The sequence below is a fragment of the Callithrix jacchus genome, chromosome 12 (assembly GCF_049354715.1).
Source record: "Callithrix jacchus isolate 240 chromosome 12, calJac240_pri, whole genome shotgun sequence".
NCBI classification, from domain to species: Eukaryota; Metazoa; Chordata; class Mammalia; order Primates; family Cebidae; genus Callithrix; species Callithrix jacchus.
The window spans coordinates 39,304,701-39,325,530 of record NC_133513.1 but is presented as its reverse complement, the minus strand read 5'-3'; the positions used below and the strand labels follow the sequence as shown (position 1 = coordinate 39,325,530).

Here is a 20,830-nt window from a genome sequence, read left to right as displayed (position 1 = left end):
ATGTTAATTTATACATAATGGCTTGAAAGCAAATAGGAAAGAACACATGGTACATACTTAAAAAGCTTTTTGAACAGAAAACCTGGCACTTTAAAACCTTCATCAAATTCTGCATCGCTTTCCTCTGAATCGTCCTCCAGCTTCAGACGTTTCTTTTTGTCCTGCAGTCTCAGTTTATTCCATCTCCTACCATGAAAATAAAAATAATATTTCCATTATTTTGATCACAAGGCAGATTTTAAAAGATAGCTCCTGATAGTGTACAAGAAAAAAACAGGCAAATTAGAATGGTCTCTTAGGTTTCTGCTGTGATTATTACCCAAAACACTGACATTGAAAGAGGAAAAACGATTCTCTTCTCCAGCCATCTCAATTCACTTCTTATGTAAATTATTATAGCTGCTCTAGAAATATTTCTTAAAGGTCTCATTTCATTATCAAAACTACTTGCTCCTCTTCTGGCATACCCTAAGGGAAAATTTCTCTGCTAGTTCATAAGACATGAAATTAGTTCTAGAAAAGATTCAGTTAAAATTTCAATATAATTGAATGTCAATTATAGCAATACTGTGTAACAAACACAACAGCAATACTGTGTAACAAAAATAGATTTTATTTTAATTACCATTTCTGTGCTAAAGATATGATAGTCACAGCATAAAACAGCAAAGTACCCTAAACATAAAGTGAATTTTGGGTCAAAATCGCTGTATTAGGTTCACATTACTGATTACTTAACTGGGGGAAGAGGTATCAGCAATATACAAGCACTAATAGTACTAACACTCAAAAAAATGTGTTCATTGAATAAAATCTAAGTTACAAATTCAGTAATACGACACTTTCAGATATAAAATAAGGTGAACCCTTATATTTCAGAAGGGTAACACCATGTATGTGCAACAGAAGAAATATCAGTCATCTAAATAACTGAATGTCTTAGCAATACACCAAGGTTGTGGAAAAGGCGCAGCCATTTAACCAGACTAATTTTGCATTCATATAACTATACTGGATCCTAGTTGTCATGAGTGAAAAAAAAAGAAACAAAGTCAGCCTCAAGTTCTATACACTTTCAAAATAAAATGATGAGTTTTTTCATTCAGCATTGTACAACTGATGCTCTGAATTTCACAAAACGGTAGAAATGGAATAAAACAATACAGAGAAATGCTTTCAAACTATAATAAACAACTTACAGGAAGCAAATAAGAGCAGCAACACACATAAGAAGATATTTATCTGCCACTGACTATGCAAGAGTAAGAGAGAATGTCTGAGGGAAGGCAAGAGAAAATGGAAGGGTAATACTATACATACTGCCTGGCCAGAGGCATGGTATGTTTTCCAGTATCCATTACAAAACCAGCAGAGAGGCCAATGCTAATATCTAGGTAGCTGCTGGTGGACCTTAAAGCACAACTTCTAATAAATTCTTATCCTGTTGAAAATTTCAACTCTTCAAAGTAATAAAAGGAAGGGCTAGCTGAAATTTACTTGTGATCAATAAGAACTGGTGATCTGAAATTGCACTGCATGGTAGTAAAAGACCTATAAATAAGATCAATGAAGCATTGTTGGTCATTTCCAGAGAAGAACAGCAAATGGAAGAGGCAGTATATGGCCAAGTCTAAGGAAATAGCTATCATCTCACAACAGTTTAATAAGTGATACCCTTTTATATAAAAATTTAATGTCCTTTTTGTGCTTAACTTCTAAAGGCAATCTCTTCTTCTCTATTAGTAATTTTCTTCCTTAAAAATAACCTCCATGCAATGGACAAAATGAAGTATCTCTATGTGGCTATAAGAGTCTTCTGAGTTTCATGTTATTTACAAATTTAGCTAAATGCAATGGTGTACAACAGTAGTTCTCAATGGGGGCAATTCTGTCCCCTTCAACCCCACCCTGGGGTAATCTGACAATGCCTGGAGACATTCTTGGTTGTTACAACTGTGGAAGGAGTTGGGAGGATATACTACTACTGACATCTTACAGGTGAGTCCAGGTTTACTGCTAAACATCCTACAACACACAGGACAGCCTCCAGACCTCCCCAGTAAAAAGTTATCAGGTCTCAAATGTCAATAATGTCAAAGCTGAGAAGCCCTGGCATGTAGGTAACCCTTACCTTAGATCAAAACTTAGAAACTGAACAGATATATATACACTTTCCTGATACACACCTCTGAATTCTTGCCACTCTGAAATTCAGCCATTATAATGAGATAGTCCTCAGTATCAAAACTCTTACTATGAAAACTCAGAGCCAAACTTCTGCATAACAAAGGATACTTGTATTTATCAAACTTCTGGATAACATAAACCTTGGAAGAATCACAGTCACTTAAATATACTTCACTTTGCAATTTCTCCAAGATAATTTTACAGAAGGAGAAATAAAAACACCAGGAGATATTGCCTTTAGAAGTTTAGCACAACAAGGTCATTAAATATTTTACATATGGGGTATCACTTTTTAAACTTTATTGATAGATGACAACCATTTCCTTAGACTTACCCAGTCAATCTTGTGGCTGTTAAATTTCCCACCACATCACTCTGCATCGACAAGGTTCAGCTTCCTTCTCCTCTCTCCCTCCTAAAATATACAGGCATCTTATCACCACAGAACTCAGCACCTAGGAAACCACATAAGCCACTACAGAAACGATTGCATTCTAGTGTCTTCCGCTTCATAAAGAAAGATAAAAAGGGCCAAACATTTATTCACTTTGGCTAAAGGATGACTAAAGGTGGTGGGGAAAATCATTATTGCCTGCAAGCATTTGTATCATTGTGAAGACAAATCACTCCAGTAGAATTATACATATATTAAAGACAGAAAACACCATGGTTATAAAACCACATGCATAGAGAGCTAAGGCGAAGAGATCCTTCTGTTCCATAAGCAATACTTCCTCATGTGGCTTGCAGCCAAAACAGACCTGACCATCTGATGAGGGTCGACTGAAGCAGCATAGCTGAAATGGGGGCTGACAAGTACACCACAGCACACTGGGGAAAGGGGGAGAGAACCAAGTTCATCTGCACATACACAGAAATATGCCTTCCCCATCCCAGATGCTGCCAAGAGACTGAAAGGTGCTCTCTTTAGCATGTCTAACCAACTTGTCCTGTAGTCTGGCAGACTGAGCAGTCTATCTGGCCAGCAGATGTAAACGGATTCTGTGTATGAACACACTAGGTTTGACATCGGCAAAAATGCAGGCCCAGGCACAAAAGTCTGAGCTCAGACTGGCTGGAGTCAAATCCTGGTGCCATTTACTAGCGCACAAACCCTCAGCAAGTAACTTAACTTCATCAGCATCTAAGTTTCCCCCAGTGGGAGATGGGGAGAACAGCAGCGCCTGCCTCACTGGGTTCTGGGAAGGATTAAATGAAGTGTCACATGTAAAGCACTTTAGCACAGAGCCTAGAAAAATGTGCTTAATAAACTAATATAGTATTACATATAACCACATGCACTTTCTGAAATACTCACAACAACCCTGCAGCAGATACTATCACTATGTTCACTGAAAAAAAACAGGTCATATATGTGGCCCAATATAATATGTATATTGCAATGTATCACAACTGTTTAACAGAACTGTCTGAACATGGTAACAAAAATAGATAGAGACTGAATTAAAATTGGTAGGGTCAGTATTAAGATCTGAGCCAAGTGAGCTGAAATCTTAAAAATGAGAAATGACCTCAAAATGTCTAAATTCTGTCATTTCAATTAAGTAGACCAGTTAACTGAGAAAAAGCAGAAGAGGGCAGTAAATAGTCCAATATTTACCCTTTCAGAAAAGAAATAACTTTTTCATGTTCTCTCTTCTCTCATTTTAAAAAATCCACACACGTAATAGTCACAGCTGCAGCCACATAAAACGAAGTGGTGGGCATGGTGTTCACTGGCTGTGTTTCTAGCTTCTCACACAACTGCCAGTTTCAGCCTGCTGTCAACTCCACTGGCAGCCAATTACAAGAGAAGCCGGGAACAAACATAAAGCTACAATTCCAGTCAGATGCAGACAGAGAAAACACTCCCTGGTTTCCCTACATTCATGTAGGAATGAGAATCTGGCCCAGGCTGTGGGGCCTGGGGCTGAGACTGCAATAATCATCTGTCAGAAGCAACTCAGACCCAGCACAGCCAGTTGAACTACACCAGGAACAACGCTTCCTCCAGTTGTAACCTATTAGGGTGCCTTGTCAATGGAACCCTGAAAGCTAGCTGCTGTCATTTAAAGTTAATTCATTTTAGAAGAATTTCCAGCATTCCAAGGATGTTCAAAATAAATAAGTGGAAAGACAAAGCTAGCTACCACTGCGCCATACCATGTATGCAGCCTCCTCATCTCTGTGCACCTGTCCCCAAATCCTTCTCCTAACACACATATCCACCCACTCAGAAGACCTTTCAGACCCTCAATAATGCAAAATCACCTCTCACAGACACCTCCCCTGACCAGCCAGACTTAAGTGTCCTGTCTTCTAAGAGCCCTCCTAACCCGGTGACATCTTGGACATACCTGGGATGTCTACTACAATGCCCATCAAGTGTAGCATATTGTGAAATCCATACCAGTACCCTACACTGGACTGGAAACCGCCTGGGGACAGACATTATCTTAGACATTTTTCCAGCACTAGAGACTAGTATAATGCCTCCTCATGGCAGACAATAGTGCTGAACAAATGAAGTTTAGAATTGGGTTAGGGATAAGGAAGATAGAGACAGAGAAGCATGGCTTGAAAATGGTCAAATGAGGTCGTCCAGAAATGGGTTCTGGAAACTTTCTATCTCATTTAGAGCCTACTTCTTGTTCCATTTCCTGCTCCTTCTACCCATATGACTTTAAAGCACTGCTCTTAGCTCTCTGTCCACCAGATAAAGCTGGTTATGGTCCACTATAAAAAATGACCCATAACACAGGGTGGCTGAAACATCAGAGAAGCTCTTAATTTAGAATCTTATAACAAAAAAAAAGAGAGAGAGGAGGAGGAAGAAAGCTCATTGTCTTGAATAATGTAAAGGTAAATAAATAAAAATTGTGTGAGTGATTTAAGTCTGAGCTCCATTTTTTGGGTTCACCACAAGTAGGTCTGCTCTGTAAGGAGCTTGGTTTCTGCACACCAGCTGATAGGACGAACCAAGAGCCCCGAGTTTGGTCTCAACCTTCCCCAGGACCACGTGGGAAAGGCTGGGCAAAAGAAGCACCTTCTTTAAAGAATTCTTATGATGTGAAAGAAGTCTAGCCCTAAGCTATATTTACATTACTAAGAAGGAAATAGTGTTTTTGATGTTCCCACTTTCATTTTTTCTTTAATCTATACATGAAAAAGTCACAGTTGCAACCAAATAAAACAAAGTAAGTGTCTTGCTCATCGAGGCATATTCTTTTTTCTTTTTAAAATAGCGTCTCACTCTGTCACCTCGGCTGGAATGCAGTGGCACAAACTTGGCTCATTGCAACCTATACTTTTCAGGTTCAAGCAATCCTCATGCCTCAGCATCCAGAGTAGCTGGGACTACAGGTATGCGCCAACATGTCTGGCTAATTTTTATGTTTTTTGGTAGAGATAGGCTTCGCCTTTTTGGCCAGGCTGGTCTCAAACTCCTGACCTCAAGTGACCTACCTGCCTTGCCTCCCACAGTGCTGGGACTGCAGGCATGAGCTACCATGCCCGACCCATCAGGGCATTTTCTAACTCTCCTAAAGCCCCTGTCGGGCTCCGGTGGTGGCCCCTAGAGGAGAACCCAGCAACAGACACAGATTTAAGGTAACTACAGAGAGCTGAAAACTGAATGTAGGCAAAAGAGGTGCATTACAGGCCTTTAACTGGTAAGGGGAGGTCTGAATTTTAGAAAACATCATGTAACATTATTGAATCTGCCTCCTTGACCACAAAATGAGCCAAATGACTTTTTATGAGAACTAAATGAAATAATGTACATACACTATACTTTGGAAACTACATATATTTCAGATGCTATCTTGTAATAGTTGGCAGATTACACAAAAAGGTTGATAAATATTAATTACAGGTTAAATGTGAATAAAAAATAACAAATATCAAAACACCTCATGCAATCTTGGGCCAGCAGGAGCTCAGTTCAGGCCCCAAACATAGAAGACTGTCATGCTAGCTCACTCTATACTGGTCAGCCAAGATTGATAGGACATTCCAGTGAGGACATCCTATTATCCAGGACAGCAGAAAGTCTGGAAATCAAGCCAAAAGAAAAGACACAGAAGAGATATAGAGAATGATCTGGTACATCTACCTTAGAATACAACTGTGAGAAACCACACTGCAATCATGACCTACCTACACTTAGAACCAAGGGGCATGTTGCAGGTTCTAGACATCCCCTAGACAGATGTCTAGTGCCCCCTAGTGTGCTCAAAGGAGAAATAATTATATTTCTTCCCAATCTTGACATGGTACTTATATTTTTATAGATATTTATCATTAAGTGGGCCTTAAGCTTATTAACAAAAATGAAAGTTACCAAATAAACTTTTCATTTCAAAATATACCAAATATAATATCAATAAAACAAAGTTTGTAATAGCTAATGATTTTACTATGCCTATTATAGGCTGAATAACCCTTATCCAAAATGCCTGGGACCAGAAGTGTTCTGGATTTTGGAACATTTGCATATACACAATGAGATATGTTGGGATGGGACCCAAGACTAAACATGAATTCATTTACGTTTCATATGTTTCATACACACAGCCTGAAGGTAATTTTATACAACATTTTGTGCATGAAACAAAGTTCTGACTGTTTTGACTGAGACCCAACATATGAGGTCAAATATGGAATTTTCCACTTGTAGCATGTTGCTCAAAAATTTTCAGATTTTGGATTTTCGGACTAGGGATGATCAACCTGTAATATCAATTGTTAAAACTACCTTTACTTGTGAAAGGTCATCTTTTCATATATATCAATATTTATACACCCTCCTTTACGGTTCTCACAGACCCTCATTTCAAACATCTTACTGGCTTGGTGGAATCTTTGTCATAACTTTTAGCTCGTGGGCATGTGAGTAACAAGAATAGCTAACATTTACCAAGTGTCTGATATATGCCAAATATCTTACATGTATCATCACGCGTGAAGAAGATACTGCTATGATCCCCACCTTACAGAGAGGATACACAAGACCTCAAAGCTACTAGGTGAGGTTCTGGCACTCACTCCATGGCCCGTGGCATCTATCCCCTATGCTATATACTGCCTCCTTAAGGAAAGTCAGCTAGCTCTGGACAAGTTTTGTTTTGAGATTATATATATATACACATACATACATATTTTTTAATTGGTTCAGAAAGCAAATAGTAATTATGACTGATAGTGACACTGTGTGCTGGGCACTATTTTAATTATTTCACATTTATTAATCCTTACAACCTAATAAGGTAGACACTGTATGCATGAGTCCATTTTCACAGTCCATTTCACTGCTATAAAGAAATACCCAAGACTAGGTAATTTATAAGGGAAAGAGGTTTAGTTGACTCACAATTCAGCACGGCTGAGGAGCCTCAGGAAACTTACAATCATGGCAGAAGGTGAAGGGCACCTTCTTCACAGGGTGGCAGGAGGAAGTGAGTGCAAGCACAGGAAAAACTTCCACTACTAAAGCATAAGCTCTCGTGAAAACTCACTATATTGAGAACAGCATGGCGGAACACCACCCCCATAATCGAATCACCTCTCATCACATTACTCCCTTGACACACAGGGATTACAATTCAAGATGAGATTTGGGTGGGGACAAAAGGCCAAACTATATCAATACTATTGTAATTCTCTCTCTTTTTTTCTTTTTTACAGTTAAAGCAGACAGGGAGAGATAAAGGAAGCTGTCCAAGATTACCAACGAGTTAAGGAAAAGACTCAAACCCAGATAATTAGGTTCTAGAGTCTATATTCCTATCTGTTACATAATACTGTCTCTCAAAAAGTATCTTCCCAACTCCCTATTACCACTCCTTTTCTCACAGTGCCGGCAGAAGGGTCCTCTTTAACTGCCACAGAATGAAAGCAATTGCACAAGAACAAACCAAACTCTAAAACTTCAATTCAAATTTTGTCTTAAAAAAAAAAAACATCTGGACTAAGGTTTAAAGAAGGGAAAGACTGCCTTCATTTCTGCACAATAACATGATTCCTTCCCCACATCAATATTGTCCAAGGTAAATCAAAACTCACTCTTCAATACACCCCTGCGAACTTTTTCAAGTAACAGGAAAATGAGTTTAGCAGTTCTTTGGACTGTAATCTAGGCTGACCAATCACGTAATATACATTTTATACCAGACAAATCAAGGTACACAATTGCCCATACCAACCCGCAAAAGGGACAGAATATACATATTAATGGGAATTGTCAAATATTAGTAGCCTGAGATCATATTAATAAACATGCCCTCTCCAAAACTTCAAGGAGTCACATAGCAAGGTGCTCAAAATTCAAGAGACTTTACTGCTCTATCATAATATTTTTATGTTGCAACGGTCAGTGCACACAGAGCAGTCTGCACTGACTGTAAGGAAAAAACTACACACCATACAGTTAAATCACTCTTAATACAGAGTGACCTTTCAACCTCAGGATCATTCTCTACCTATTGCAATATCCATTTAAGAAATTTAACAACAGAGGCACAATGAGTACAGTTTGATTTTTAAAAATATATTCAGGCACTAGGCTGGGTACTTAATATAGTTTGCATTCTGTAGTACAACAGGTTTTCTATTTCAGACAGCTAAGAATCCCTCACAGATTAGTCTAATTTACTAAATTGAGATACTTGGTATTTTACTTTTCTTATCTGCCTTTTTATAGTCTATCTGGGTAAACTTAATTGGCACATCGGAGCAGATGAAATACCCTCAGTTAGGAGTGCAGATCTCACGGAGTAAATTAAGACTGATGCAGACAATTATGCCCAGAGCTGAGAATGAAAGGTGTGTGCAGAGCAGGAAGCATTTGTGTCTCAGCTTTGTTATTTAAAGGAAGCCAATGTACTAAGAAAACATCTTCAACCCATTTATGTCTGAGGTTGCAATTTTTTAAATTTTTGCATGAAATTCTTATGTTACCTAGAAAAAAACCAAGGAACAAAAATTTGAAGGGAAAAAAATTTATTATGTTCCATTGTGTAATGTTCCAAAAGTGGAACACTAGGCAAAACCACTGCTACACTGTACATAATGCATAAAATTATCTGTCTTGTCTCAGGATGTGGTGACAGCTGCTATTCAGTGTGATATTCAACAGAACACTTCACATGTAAGGCAACATCACATTTTTCACATCGAAAAGTGGTGTTCTTATGACATTCAGCACATCGTGTTTGCTTTCCCTGTTTGACTATCACATGATTTATGCCATCATAACGTGAGTCAGTGTTACGCTTCTGAGGTCTTCCTTTCTGGCCAGGTTCTGGAGGATGACCATGGGTCTCCAGATAATGGCATACCACACGTCGACGAAACTCCAGAAAATCCACTGGCTTCTCATCATATGTTCTATGCAATTGCCAAGCATTTTGTAAGACCAATTCAAAACAGAACAAAAGAGGGCTTGAATACCATTTCTTTCCACGGATTGATGCCCGATACTTATCAATATTTTCGTCAGCTCTGTCTACGCCTCCCATGAACTGGTTATACACTTTGATCATGTTTGGCTGCTGAACTTGGATCTTCTTTTTCAGTTTCTGAGAATAACGACTGACAAGACACAGAGGATGGATACCAGCACCAGATGAGGCAACAGTGACAACACTGTTATCATTCCATCTACAGACAATATTACCTTTGCCATCAATTCGATAATCGAATGTGCCTCTTTCTTTTTTCATTAAGGCTACATCTGATTCCAATGGAGCTTTGTCAATGCGATCCTTTCTCACTGTACCTGTTGCCTGATGTCCCATTGAACTGAGCTTATCAAGAAGTGCAATACTGGTGAAAAAGTTATTGAATACAAAATGGTATTGTCCAGGGTGTGCCTCTGTAAGTGCCTCACTAAACTGAAGGACAACTGACGCACCAACACCATATTCCTCATGTTTAGTATTTGGGTTTTTACCCTGATATGGCTGAAACCAGCAAATGTAGCCCAGACATGTGGCACCACACCAAAACTTATAGCCAAACCGAATAGGCTTTCCCCGAATAAAGTATTTGCACCCATGACGACCAAAATAAGGAACCATGAATTCATCAAAGCTGAAATATGTTTCATTTGGAACAAACTTCATACATCTCTCATTGAGTTTGCTTATGAGAGGTCGCAACTTGGAAAACTTGTCCCCTGGATCCAAATTTGCATTATCAGCAACATGCAAATTAGAAAATATAGTTTCAAAGCGGTCACGTCTCATGGCAGCACTAACCAGTATATTATGCACATCTGTTCTTTGTTCCCAAAACATACGCCTTCTAGGAACTGAGACATAACCACTCAGAAAAATAATTCCCAGAAAACATTTGAATTCGGAGCTAGTCAAGCCAAGATGTACACCTTTACTGAGAGCGTATAAGTTGGAATACTTGACAACGAGTTCGATGATCTCATCATCAAGAAAAAGTTCAAGAATTTCTGTGGGAGTTCTCATTTTGGTGAAGAAATCGTTTGGTGGTGCTGTAACTCTACCTGCTACAGGCTGTACAGTTAAATCAGCTTTTTTCCATTTGCAAACAATTTTTGTCATTTTCCTCCTCCTTGATGGTGGACGTTGCTGCACAGTAGATGTAGACGGAACTTCATCAGGAGAGTCATCTTTAGGTGTGTATGAGGGATCATCTGAGTCAGACTCAGCATCAGAGCCATCTTCAATAAGATACGCAGTGGTACACAACAAAGAACCTGGCAGATTATTTATTGTTCCACCTTCTTCATCTCCTGAGTCCTCATCAGAAACAGGTGCTGTAGCATTTTCAGGTGGTTGTATCACTATAGCACTTGCTTCTATGCTGTCATCTGTCTCTAAAAGGTCAGTTATTTCATGTAAACTTAGAGTTCGAGGCATCTTGGGACTAAAATGGAAAAAAGGTATTATTAGTCCTAGCAGTAGTGGTTTTGCCTAGAGTTCCAAAAATGGAACATGAAAAATGTCAAACCCATAATTAATGCAACAATAATAATTTCTGTATTTTCTTTTTACAGAACAATAGCATAACTAGTAGAGAAGTTTTTTTTAATTACTAGAATAGAATGTAGTGAAGTTTTATGTACCTGTCTTTGCATACTTCCTCAAAAATGTTTCCAAAAACTCCCATCACTTTTTGATAAACTCCCAGCATGCCAGTATCTGCAGCAGTGACGAAATCTGTGCATCATGTGATAACATGTACCCTCAGGAGGCAGACATGCATGAAAAATCAGACCTTTGCAATTACCTTGAGCAGTAGGATATAAATAACTCCCACATGCTTAGTGTTCCAATAGCGGAACACTAGGCATAAATGGGTTTTGAGAGTGTAACTTTTTCTTTCAACTTAGAGATTCCTAAAAGAAAAAGAACAACATAGGCTTATTTCTTCTTTTTTTTTTTTTTCTCCCAGGCTCAAGTGATCTGCCTGCCTCAGTCTCGCCTCCTGGGTAGCTGGGACTATAGGCATACACCACCACACTCAGCTAAGTTTTTCTATTTCTTATAGAGGTGGGGTTTCACCATGTCGCCCAGGCTGGTCTCGAACTTTTGAGTTCAAGCAATCCTCCTGCCTTGGCCTCCTACAGTGCTGGGATTACAGGTATGAGCCACTGTGCCTGGCCAGGCTTATTTCTTGAGAAAAAAGAACTCTCAGAGATGATAAGAATATTCTTAAAATCATTCTATTTAGGTTTCTGGACAAAAATCTTAAACTTTTACTAAATTGAGATTTTGGCAGATTTTTTTTTTTAATTTAGGCTTTTAACAAAAAGTACAAGCAAATCAACCTACATAATGTGAATTGGCCTTTGCTGAAGCACGACCTAAAATTGCTGAATCCTCATCCAGTGCAAACCAGGATCCAAGTGAAGGACAGACAGGACAATCCCAGTGTAAACAGGCGCTAGGCAAAAGGAAGAGGAAGAGGTCCCCAGAAGACAATAAAATGGAGACAGGCTGGGACAGTGGTGGTTCTCAAGGCATTGCCTTTAGAAGCATTTCAGGCTAGGAATGGGACAGTGTGGTGGAAATGGCCCCCATCAAGTGGAGGCACAAACCAGGCACTGAAGCAATGTTCGTCCGAGTCTGCTGCAGCAAACCAAGCTGCTAGATCAGCCTCATGTGTCCCAAACCACCTTCAGACCCCTTCGCCTTCTCCAAGCCCTTCCACTGACTGCTGTCTTGAGCAAATGACTTCATCTCTCTGGGCTCAAAGTCCTATCTCCTGGGTGACTATAAGGATTAAACAAATTAATCAGTATAACAGGAACCACAAGAACCACTAAGTGGTATGCATTCAAACACATCGGCCATCACTGTTCTTGTGTACCGACCACTCCACCCTTACCCCCACTCAATGCCAACCTTGCTCAGGCCCTCTAGGTCTCAACGTTCCAAATCCACAAGACTCTCTTCACAACAGTCATCCTACTTAGCTTGACTCCTCAGCATCTGAAATGCTGACAGCCCCCTCCTCAGAACAGTGCATGTGCCCAAGCCAACCCTCCAAAGCCAGGATCCAACGGGTCCCTGGCCGCAGCGGCCCAGTGTTCAGCAGGAGGACAATCAAGAGTATTATCTTCACAGGAGATTACATCTCAGACTATTAGAAGACATTCCGTAAGACTTACACAATGAATGGAATCTTTATCAGCCCTTTACAACTTAAAGTTATTCATGTGAGAAAGGTAAAAAATAGGGCATAAGAAAAATCATTAGGATCAAAAATGTATTAAAACCCAGCTATATCAACAGGCATCAAGACTACAGATTCAGGTTACACCATACCATGAGGTAAATTCTATCCCCATCCACCCCATATTTGTCAGACCTTCCAGACTCCTGAGCCATCTCCCTGAATCCTCATCCAATTCCCATTTCACAGGCTTAGGTTTTTGGTTTGGTTTCCAGTCCAATGAAGGTGGGAGCAGCTATGTGTTGATTATTGGCACCACCCTGTGGTCATACCTATAATAGTGCACCTTTTGCCCAATCCCACAAAGGGAAGAAAGAAAATAAATATACAGGGCCCAGTCAACTTCAAACCTCAGCTCTACTTCATAGGGTAAGACTGTGGGCAAGCCAATTAACTGGAGGGACCATGATTATAACTACATAAAGACATGTATGCACAGAACCAAAGACTGGAGTGACATGTAGAAAATAAAAACAAAATACAGAAGTTATTTTTTCTTCTTATCATATTTTTACAATAAAAAATAGGGACTCATCAGAAGTGTTGAAAAGTGGGGAGGGAGGCTTCAAACCATTCAGAGGAACCAACTCAAATCCACCTCAGGCTGTGCACTCAGCAGCTTAGCCCAATGCACCAGGTCATCTGAAGAGACTCACGCACTAAGAACTGAAGAGTCCATTTTTTAACTCCCCACTGTGTTTCCCTGATGGGGGTGGGCACAGGTTGGGGATTTATCCCAAAGGCAATTATTTGCTAACTGTGGGCTGAAGTAGAGAAAAAAGCATTACATTCTCAAACCTCAACATCCTTACCAACAATGCTTTCCAACAGCCTCAAAGCTCTCCTAAATGAGAACATAGTTCGTACTGAACAAGGACCTGTGACTATGAAGAACGTCACCAACATCCCCTCGGAGTCAGCAAGAGCTCAGCCAAAACACAAGTGCAGCACCCAGCTCTTGCGGCCCTGCACCTGCTGCCTCGGACTCCCCAGGCTGAGCCCAGGCCCCTGCCTTCTGAAAGTGCTCCCCAGGTGACTGATGCACATACCCTACAAGAACCAGATGCTCTATGACACATGGCATTTAACTAAGGCTCCCTGCCAGGCCCTCCCCTGTGTACATACAACTATGTAGGGCACATAAAAGAGGATGTTTGAGGAAGTGATATACAAACTGCATCAGCCAAAAGATGCAGCCCCGAAAAGAAGTATGTAGGATGGACTTATTTCAATCCCTAGCTCCCAAATCTGACAATGCATCAGAGCCACTTGGAAACATTTTTAGAAAGTCCTGCCTGGTGATCCCACACTAGACTTCCTCAGTCAGCATCTCCACCACTGGGGGCTCCCTGTGATGCCACATAATCAGTCTGTTGGTGGGGAAGCTTTGCTCTAGTCTGTGCTCATTGCCAAGGAAGTACAGTCTGTGAGGGCAGCAACTTAAACAATAATTGCCGGCAGATGAAAACAGAGTACGAGCTTGGGGAATGAGTTTAAGTCAAATGATAAATACCAACCCTAGTTCTGCCAGCAAGAAGAGATAAAAAGTCTCTGGGAGTGCATCTTCTTACTCAGGATGCAAACCATCTATGCTCCACAGCCTGACCAAGCAGTACTGAACATTACCAGACAAAGAGGCAAGAGTCACCGACATTTGTTTCACTATGTCGATTGGCAAATACCCAGCATGAATGTTGCTAGTTCCCCACCGTGCCTACTACAGATATCACTAAGGAATTACAGCACTCTTTCCCAGCCCACCCAAACAGAACCTAGGAGCCCCCTGAATAGACTACCACTCCCCAGAGATCAGAACTGGCTGGAGAGTGAAGCGCACCTGCCCTCCCTGTTCTCAGCCTCTCTGTACATTGTGACATCACATCAATCTCCAAGGCAATCCAAATGAGACCCCTGAGGAAATAATGTGCCTCCAAAGCAAAGCAAATTCCTTCCCTTCTCAGTGATGCACCTAGAGCTTAGAGGCAAATACATAACGTTGTTAATTTGCATCATAAGGGCCATATTAATATATCTGAGCTACCCAACAAGACAAGGCCCTGTAGTGGATGAACTTCCTCCACAGTCTCTTCCAAATACCTCAGTCTGAATTCTTATTCCCTTCACACTTAGTTAGGTCCTATTTGTGCCCATGTCCACTAACAGACTGCACATTTTTGCCAGAAACCCTTGAAGCCAGTCCAAGAATGCAGATATGCATTCTCGACATGGAAGCAAAGATAAAGCAATGGGGGCTGATCTCATGTATGTCAACAGGGAGGTGAATCAACAACACAGAGGTAACAAGGACTGGAGACAAGCACCCTGATCTTTGTCACCCTGAAGGGGAAAAGTACATAAACAATGTATGGTCTCCTGAGCCATGCAGGGCTGCTTGGCTGCACAGCCTAGCCTGGGCAAGTAGCATGTAGGTGCTCACCAGGAACACATATCAAACACTGCAAGTGTGTTAGTTCTATTAAATCTTTATTTGGTACCTGGAGCTCCCAGGCCCATAATGTGCAAAGTGGTAGTATATTTTAAGAAAGCACTAGACCTCACAACCAAAAGCCATAACCAAATGGAAACCATGTTAGCACAAAATTTAAATGAAAAAATAATGGATATTTTATAAGACCTGTATACTACTGACATGAATAAGAACCGACAGAACATTTACTTCTAAGCAGTGGCTCATTCATCCCGTATGATGTGAAAGGGTATGAAAACCAGGGAATCCACTGAGGAGCCAGCCTCCAGATACAGTTCAGTGCAGAGAAGGCAGCAGAAACATGTGGGAAGTGGGAATATACAGTTTGAAAAATGGTTAAAAATTCAAAGACTGACCTGAGGGCTTGAGCCAAATCAAAGAAAGCAGGATCCAAAGTGTGACTGTCCAGTTCCTGAAAGAAGCTATGGAAAGGGCCTGGCTGGAAATTCCTAGTAAGTATCAGCTAAAACAAAGGTACCTGGTTAGTGTAAACCTAGTACCAGTGAAAGGCCAGTGGCTCTCAAGCTGAGAGAATAAAGAGGATGAGACATCCAGAAGTCACCCACTCTCACTTCCCAGAGTTGAAAAGAGCATTATAATTAATAGGCTATAACCTCAGTAAAAGGTGTTAAGTTCAGCAAAACCTTTTTTAAGTTTCAAGTAAATTCAGTACCTACCCTGGGAAGTATTCCTAAATTCTAATCACTAAAAGAAAACACATTTTCTATGTTGTAAACTACATGACTTTATTCTAATCATCCATCTCAAACCACTGCTAAGACAAGCAACCCTAAAGGTCTTTTTGTCTCTCAAGGGAATAGTATTACCATTTCAATCAGTCTACGAATATCAGCAATGAGTAACAAAATACGGAGAGATGGCAGTTCTAATATGCTCCTTCTCAATCCTAAGCATTTTACTTTCTTTCAACATCCCCCAATCCAAATAGCACCAAAGGAGATGTAATACAAATATTTCAATGTGGATATCTGCGGTTTGACAACCTTAATAACTGTAGCTATAAAATGTTAAGAGCTATCGTATTTTGGTGGCAATTAAGAGTTATTGATATTTCTAAAATTCATTTGAGATTTTTCTGTAGCTTTAACAAAATATTGGCTTATAATATGGCCCTGGAAATAATAAATTGTTTTACAATCTTAACATTATTAAGAAAAACTTATTGCCATGAAATTAAACCAAACCCACATTTAAAATTCAATCAAAATAAATTGCTCTTGATCAAAATATAATATATTTAAAACATATTTAATATTGACCCAATTTAACTGGAAGAATATATATTGCTCCATTTATAATCAATATGTTGAGATTTACAGTTTTATTAATTCTTTGCAGTACTTAAGAAAAAGTCGGACACTGTTCACTGTTCAAGAGTACTAGGCAAAATCCCTCCAACATCTTTACAGGTAACAAACACATACAGAAACGAAAGCTGCACTGAGGAATGAAATACAAGCCACTCCTCTACTGTGCATTACTACATAAGGTGCTGCAAGAACATGAATGTCACGGCTCTAAACAGGATTTAAGTCACAGGTCCTCGGATTATTCTTTAAAAGAACTCTGATGCATCTATTTTGGAAAGGTTATGGAATGTGTGTAGTGTCTGGACAGGGGTAACAAGCAGTTCTAAGTAACAAGAAAACCACCAGGTCAACCTTCACTCATGAAGGCCAATAAATACAACAAACTAGGTCTCCTCACCTTGAGAAAACTGTTGAGGATTGGGAAAAAGTCATCCCACTGTCAAGTATTTTAAAAGTAATACGGTTCCTTTTTCCCTTTGACTTCCTTAGAGCTAAGTGAGCTAATGCAGACTTGAAATGCATGGCAGTATACCGTGCTCAGTGGGCCACCGTGGGGAGGCCTGCGACGCACAGATTAGTTTTCCTGGCTCATAGAAAATGCGTGGCAATATGCAATTCAGACTTCATGTTTCACATGTTCACCTTCCCTTTTATGTTACTTACACTGACAAAGTCATGGAGCTAAAAGCCAAAGTCAGCCTATAGCATAGAAAAACAACAATGAAAAGAAAGGTATGCTGTGCATACGAAATACAGTTTTCACATGATGGCCATTTATAATTATGCAGATGACTATTTCCTCAAGGCAAAGGAAGGATTTACAAAAGTAAGCTTATTCTTTTTATGTCAAAGCTTAAGTTTCAGCTCTTTTTTGGAAAAGGGTTCTCCAAAGTTACTTTCCTGCTTCAAAAGGGAAAACAGAAACCCCTATCCAGTATGCATGACATAATTCACCCTTTTCTTTTTCCTGACACTTATTCCAGAGTGAAGGCTGATATGAAGGAGACACAGCTCACACTCAGCCCTCTGCATGCCTCTTGACAAAGGTGTCATCTGGCCAGTGCAAATGAGCTCTTCCCAGGCAGCCTCCGGGACAGGCATGAGCATGCTGCCGAGACTGGATGGCCCTGGCTCTGAAAGAACAATAGTTCTTTTTCTTTCCCTTAAGTTTTTCATCTTAGACTTGCCTCCAAATCCAACTAAAGAACTAGAAGTATGCTAGGTGCAGTGGCTCACGCCTATAATCACAGCACTTTGGGAGGTTGAGGCAGGCAGACCACAAGGTCAAGGAATCGAGACTATCCTGGCCAACATGGTGAAACCCCATTTCTACTAAAAATACAAAAACATTAGCTGGGCATGATGGCGAGTAGCCAGTAGTCCCTGCTACTCGGGAGGCTGAGGTAGGAGAATCGCTTGAATCCAGGAGGCAGAGGTTGCAGTGAGCCGAGATTGTGCCACTGCACTCCAGCCTGGAGACAGAGGGAGACTCTATCTCAAAAAAAAAAAAAAAAAAAGACCTAGAAGTACATGCATGCGGGGACAGCTCCTTTAAGGACTTAGGGGCCCTACTGCTTCCAGCAGGTTAAGGCTAGAAGAAATCCAACCTCTGCATACTCAGGGATCTAATATATTAAGCTGCATCTAGAATGTTTACACAGTAATAAACCTGTCACCTAAGATAAAGAAAACAGTACAATGTATTTATGATCCCTGCAGACTGACCTTAACCGCCACTTGTAATAATCTTCATCTCCATCATCTCGATATCTCCCTACTTTCCGCCCTCCTCCTCCTCCTCCTCCTCCTACAGAAGTTTCAGCTTCTTCTCCAGAACTGAGGAAAAGGTCATCATCAATCTCCTGCACTGGGACTTTCTTCTGCCATTTCCGGCCCTTGGGCAGAGACTTCAGTTCATAGTCAGTACCATCTCCAGACAGGTCTGCCTCCACCCCCTCCACCTCATCATCTTCCTCCTCCTCTGTGGGGAAGTACTCAGACTCTTCACCCTCTGAGTCTCCCTCTGCCTGTGGCCTCATGTCTGACTCCCAAGGTCTCCTTGTCTTTGGCAATCCCACCTTCCCCTGGAACTGCAGAGCCCTCTTCTGGAGTTTCTTGATGTGCTTTTTCAAACGCTCCTCTTTTTTCAATAGAAGTTTGGTTTTCTTGTTTGGTTTGTTTTCATTTTGCATTGGGGCCGGAGAAATGACTGGAGCTGGAGCTTTTCTAGCTGCTCTTTTATTACAAGCTTGCTTCTTCCTTTCAAAAGACAGTTTTGCTTGATCTGCCAAATACTTTTCAAAGCCTGATGCTTCATTGAGCATGATTTTTCTGGGCTTTTTCTCCTGTTTCTGAGGGATCTGGGTACCAAAAGGTGTCATCTGGCCAGTGCGAATGAGCTCTTCCCAGGCAGTCTCCTGGACAGGCATGAGCATGCTGCCGAGACTGGATGGCCCCGGCTCTGAAAGAACAATAGCAACGTGTTTCACACTAGCATGAAACTTTCCCAGAGTACAAAAGAAATGCTCACTCTTTCAAGAAATACTAGGCCCCTACAACTCATATAAAAAAAAAAAATCTATGTACTAAAGCATGTTACACATGAAGGACAGAATAAAATGTATTATAGCATCATGCTATATTTAATATATTCCCATTCAAAAATATAACTTCTCGGTAACTTTCCTCCAAAATATTTCACTGTATTCTCTGCCATCCAAGAATAGGCTTATTACTCCATAGAGTTATAAATAAACAAGTTTAGCTGTGTTTCCTTATCAGCTGAGGAATAGCCCATGAGGAAGGAAGCTCCAAAGTTCCCACATCATTGCTAAAACCAACACTCAGATGGACTTAAATTCAAGAGACAGTAAAACCGAAAACAGGCATCTGAGGGACCATGCCTAAATAGGAAAAACATAAATGTCAGTTCTACGTTGCCCAGCATGGCAGTTACCAGTCGCCTGTAGCTATTTAAATTTAAATTACATTAAGTTAAAAATTCAGTTCCATAGCTGCACTTGCCCTTTTTCAAGTGCTCAAGAGCTACACGTGACTAATGGCTACTAAAATGGACAATACAGAGAACATTTTCATCACTGCGAAAAAGGTCTATTGGACAGCAGCACCAGATATGTGAAGTTAACTGACTTGAAGATATGAACTAAAATTGGAAGTTACGCCGTTAAGTGTAAAGTCACCCAGAAAGAATCCCTCTTTCATTAGTTGAAATTCATCTCCAGCAAAGTTACCACATAACCAAAATACCAAAAGACCTAAGGCTTAATAGAAAGGAATCCATATTCTAAAATGTACGATTCTTTAGGCCAATGATACCTAGTTTTTCATTAAACTTGCACCGAAATAAAATATACATCTGAAAGTGCACAAATTATTAAAGTGTAGAGCCCAGTGAATATTCAGAAAAAAAAGTATACTCATAAACTAGCACCCATATCAAGTAAAAGAAATTACTAGCACCACCAGATGAGCCCTTCAGGCCACCTCCCAGCCTCTATACCCACCCCCAAGATAATGATGGACCTGACTCCTAACATATAGACAAGTTGTGCCTGTCTCTGAATGCTATGTAAGTGGAAATGTCTGTGTTGTGTCCACCTTCCTTCACATAACATAATGCTTTTGGCCTGCATAGTCACTGTTGAATGTAGCTGTGGTTTGTTAACTGTCACTGTTAATGCACATTTGAGTGGCTTCCAGGTTTTGGCCACTACAAATAATGTTATTATGAATATTCTGATCTTTTGGTAACATGTATAGACAAATAAATAATTCTCTGGGTATGCTAAGCTTTAGTAGACACTGTCAGTTTTCCAAAGTGTTACCTTCCAAAGTTCCAACTAGTGCATGTTCTTGCCATTCCACATTAGCTATGCTGGTAGATGTATACTGGTACCACATTGTGGCTATAATTTACATTTCCCTGATGACTAACAAAAGAAGTACCTTTCATGAATTTATCTTTTGGACAGCCTCTTTTGTGTAGAAAGTGTTCAAGTCTTTTGCCCTTCTTTGTCTATTTTTTAAAATGATTTCTAGGAGTTCTTTATACATTCTAGATTTCAGTCCTTTGATTCACACATGTATGGCA

At 40.2% G+C, this 20,830-nt stretch overlaps 1 protein-coding gene across 8 annotated transcripts in view; it reads right to left on the bottom strand.

The window, feature by feature from the left end:
• Window positions 1–20,830, bottom strand: part of ERCC6 (ERCC excision repair 6, chromatin remodeling factor) — a 104,514-nt gene that overhangs the window by 71,405 nt on the left and 12,279 nt on the right. For 4 of the 8 annotated variants that reach the window (XM_078345342.1, XM_017978911.4, XM_009009555.5 and 1 more), the window contains 2 exons: window positions 18,445–19,180; window positions 58–186 (listed from right to left, as the gene is read on the bottom strand). In XM_078345342.1, the coding sequence (XP_078201468.1) occupies window positions 58–186; window positions 18,445–19,180 (865 nt within the window). Of the gene's footprint in view, window positions 1–57; window positions 187–9,169; window positions 11,089–18,444; window positions 19,181–20,830 lie in introns of those variants that run through there. The other 4 variants (XM_035267682.3, XM_035267683.3, XM_009009558.4 and 1 more) reach the window with 1 other exon arrangement.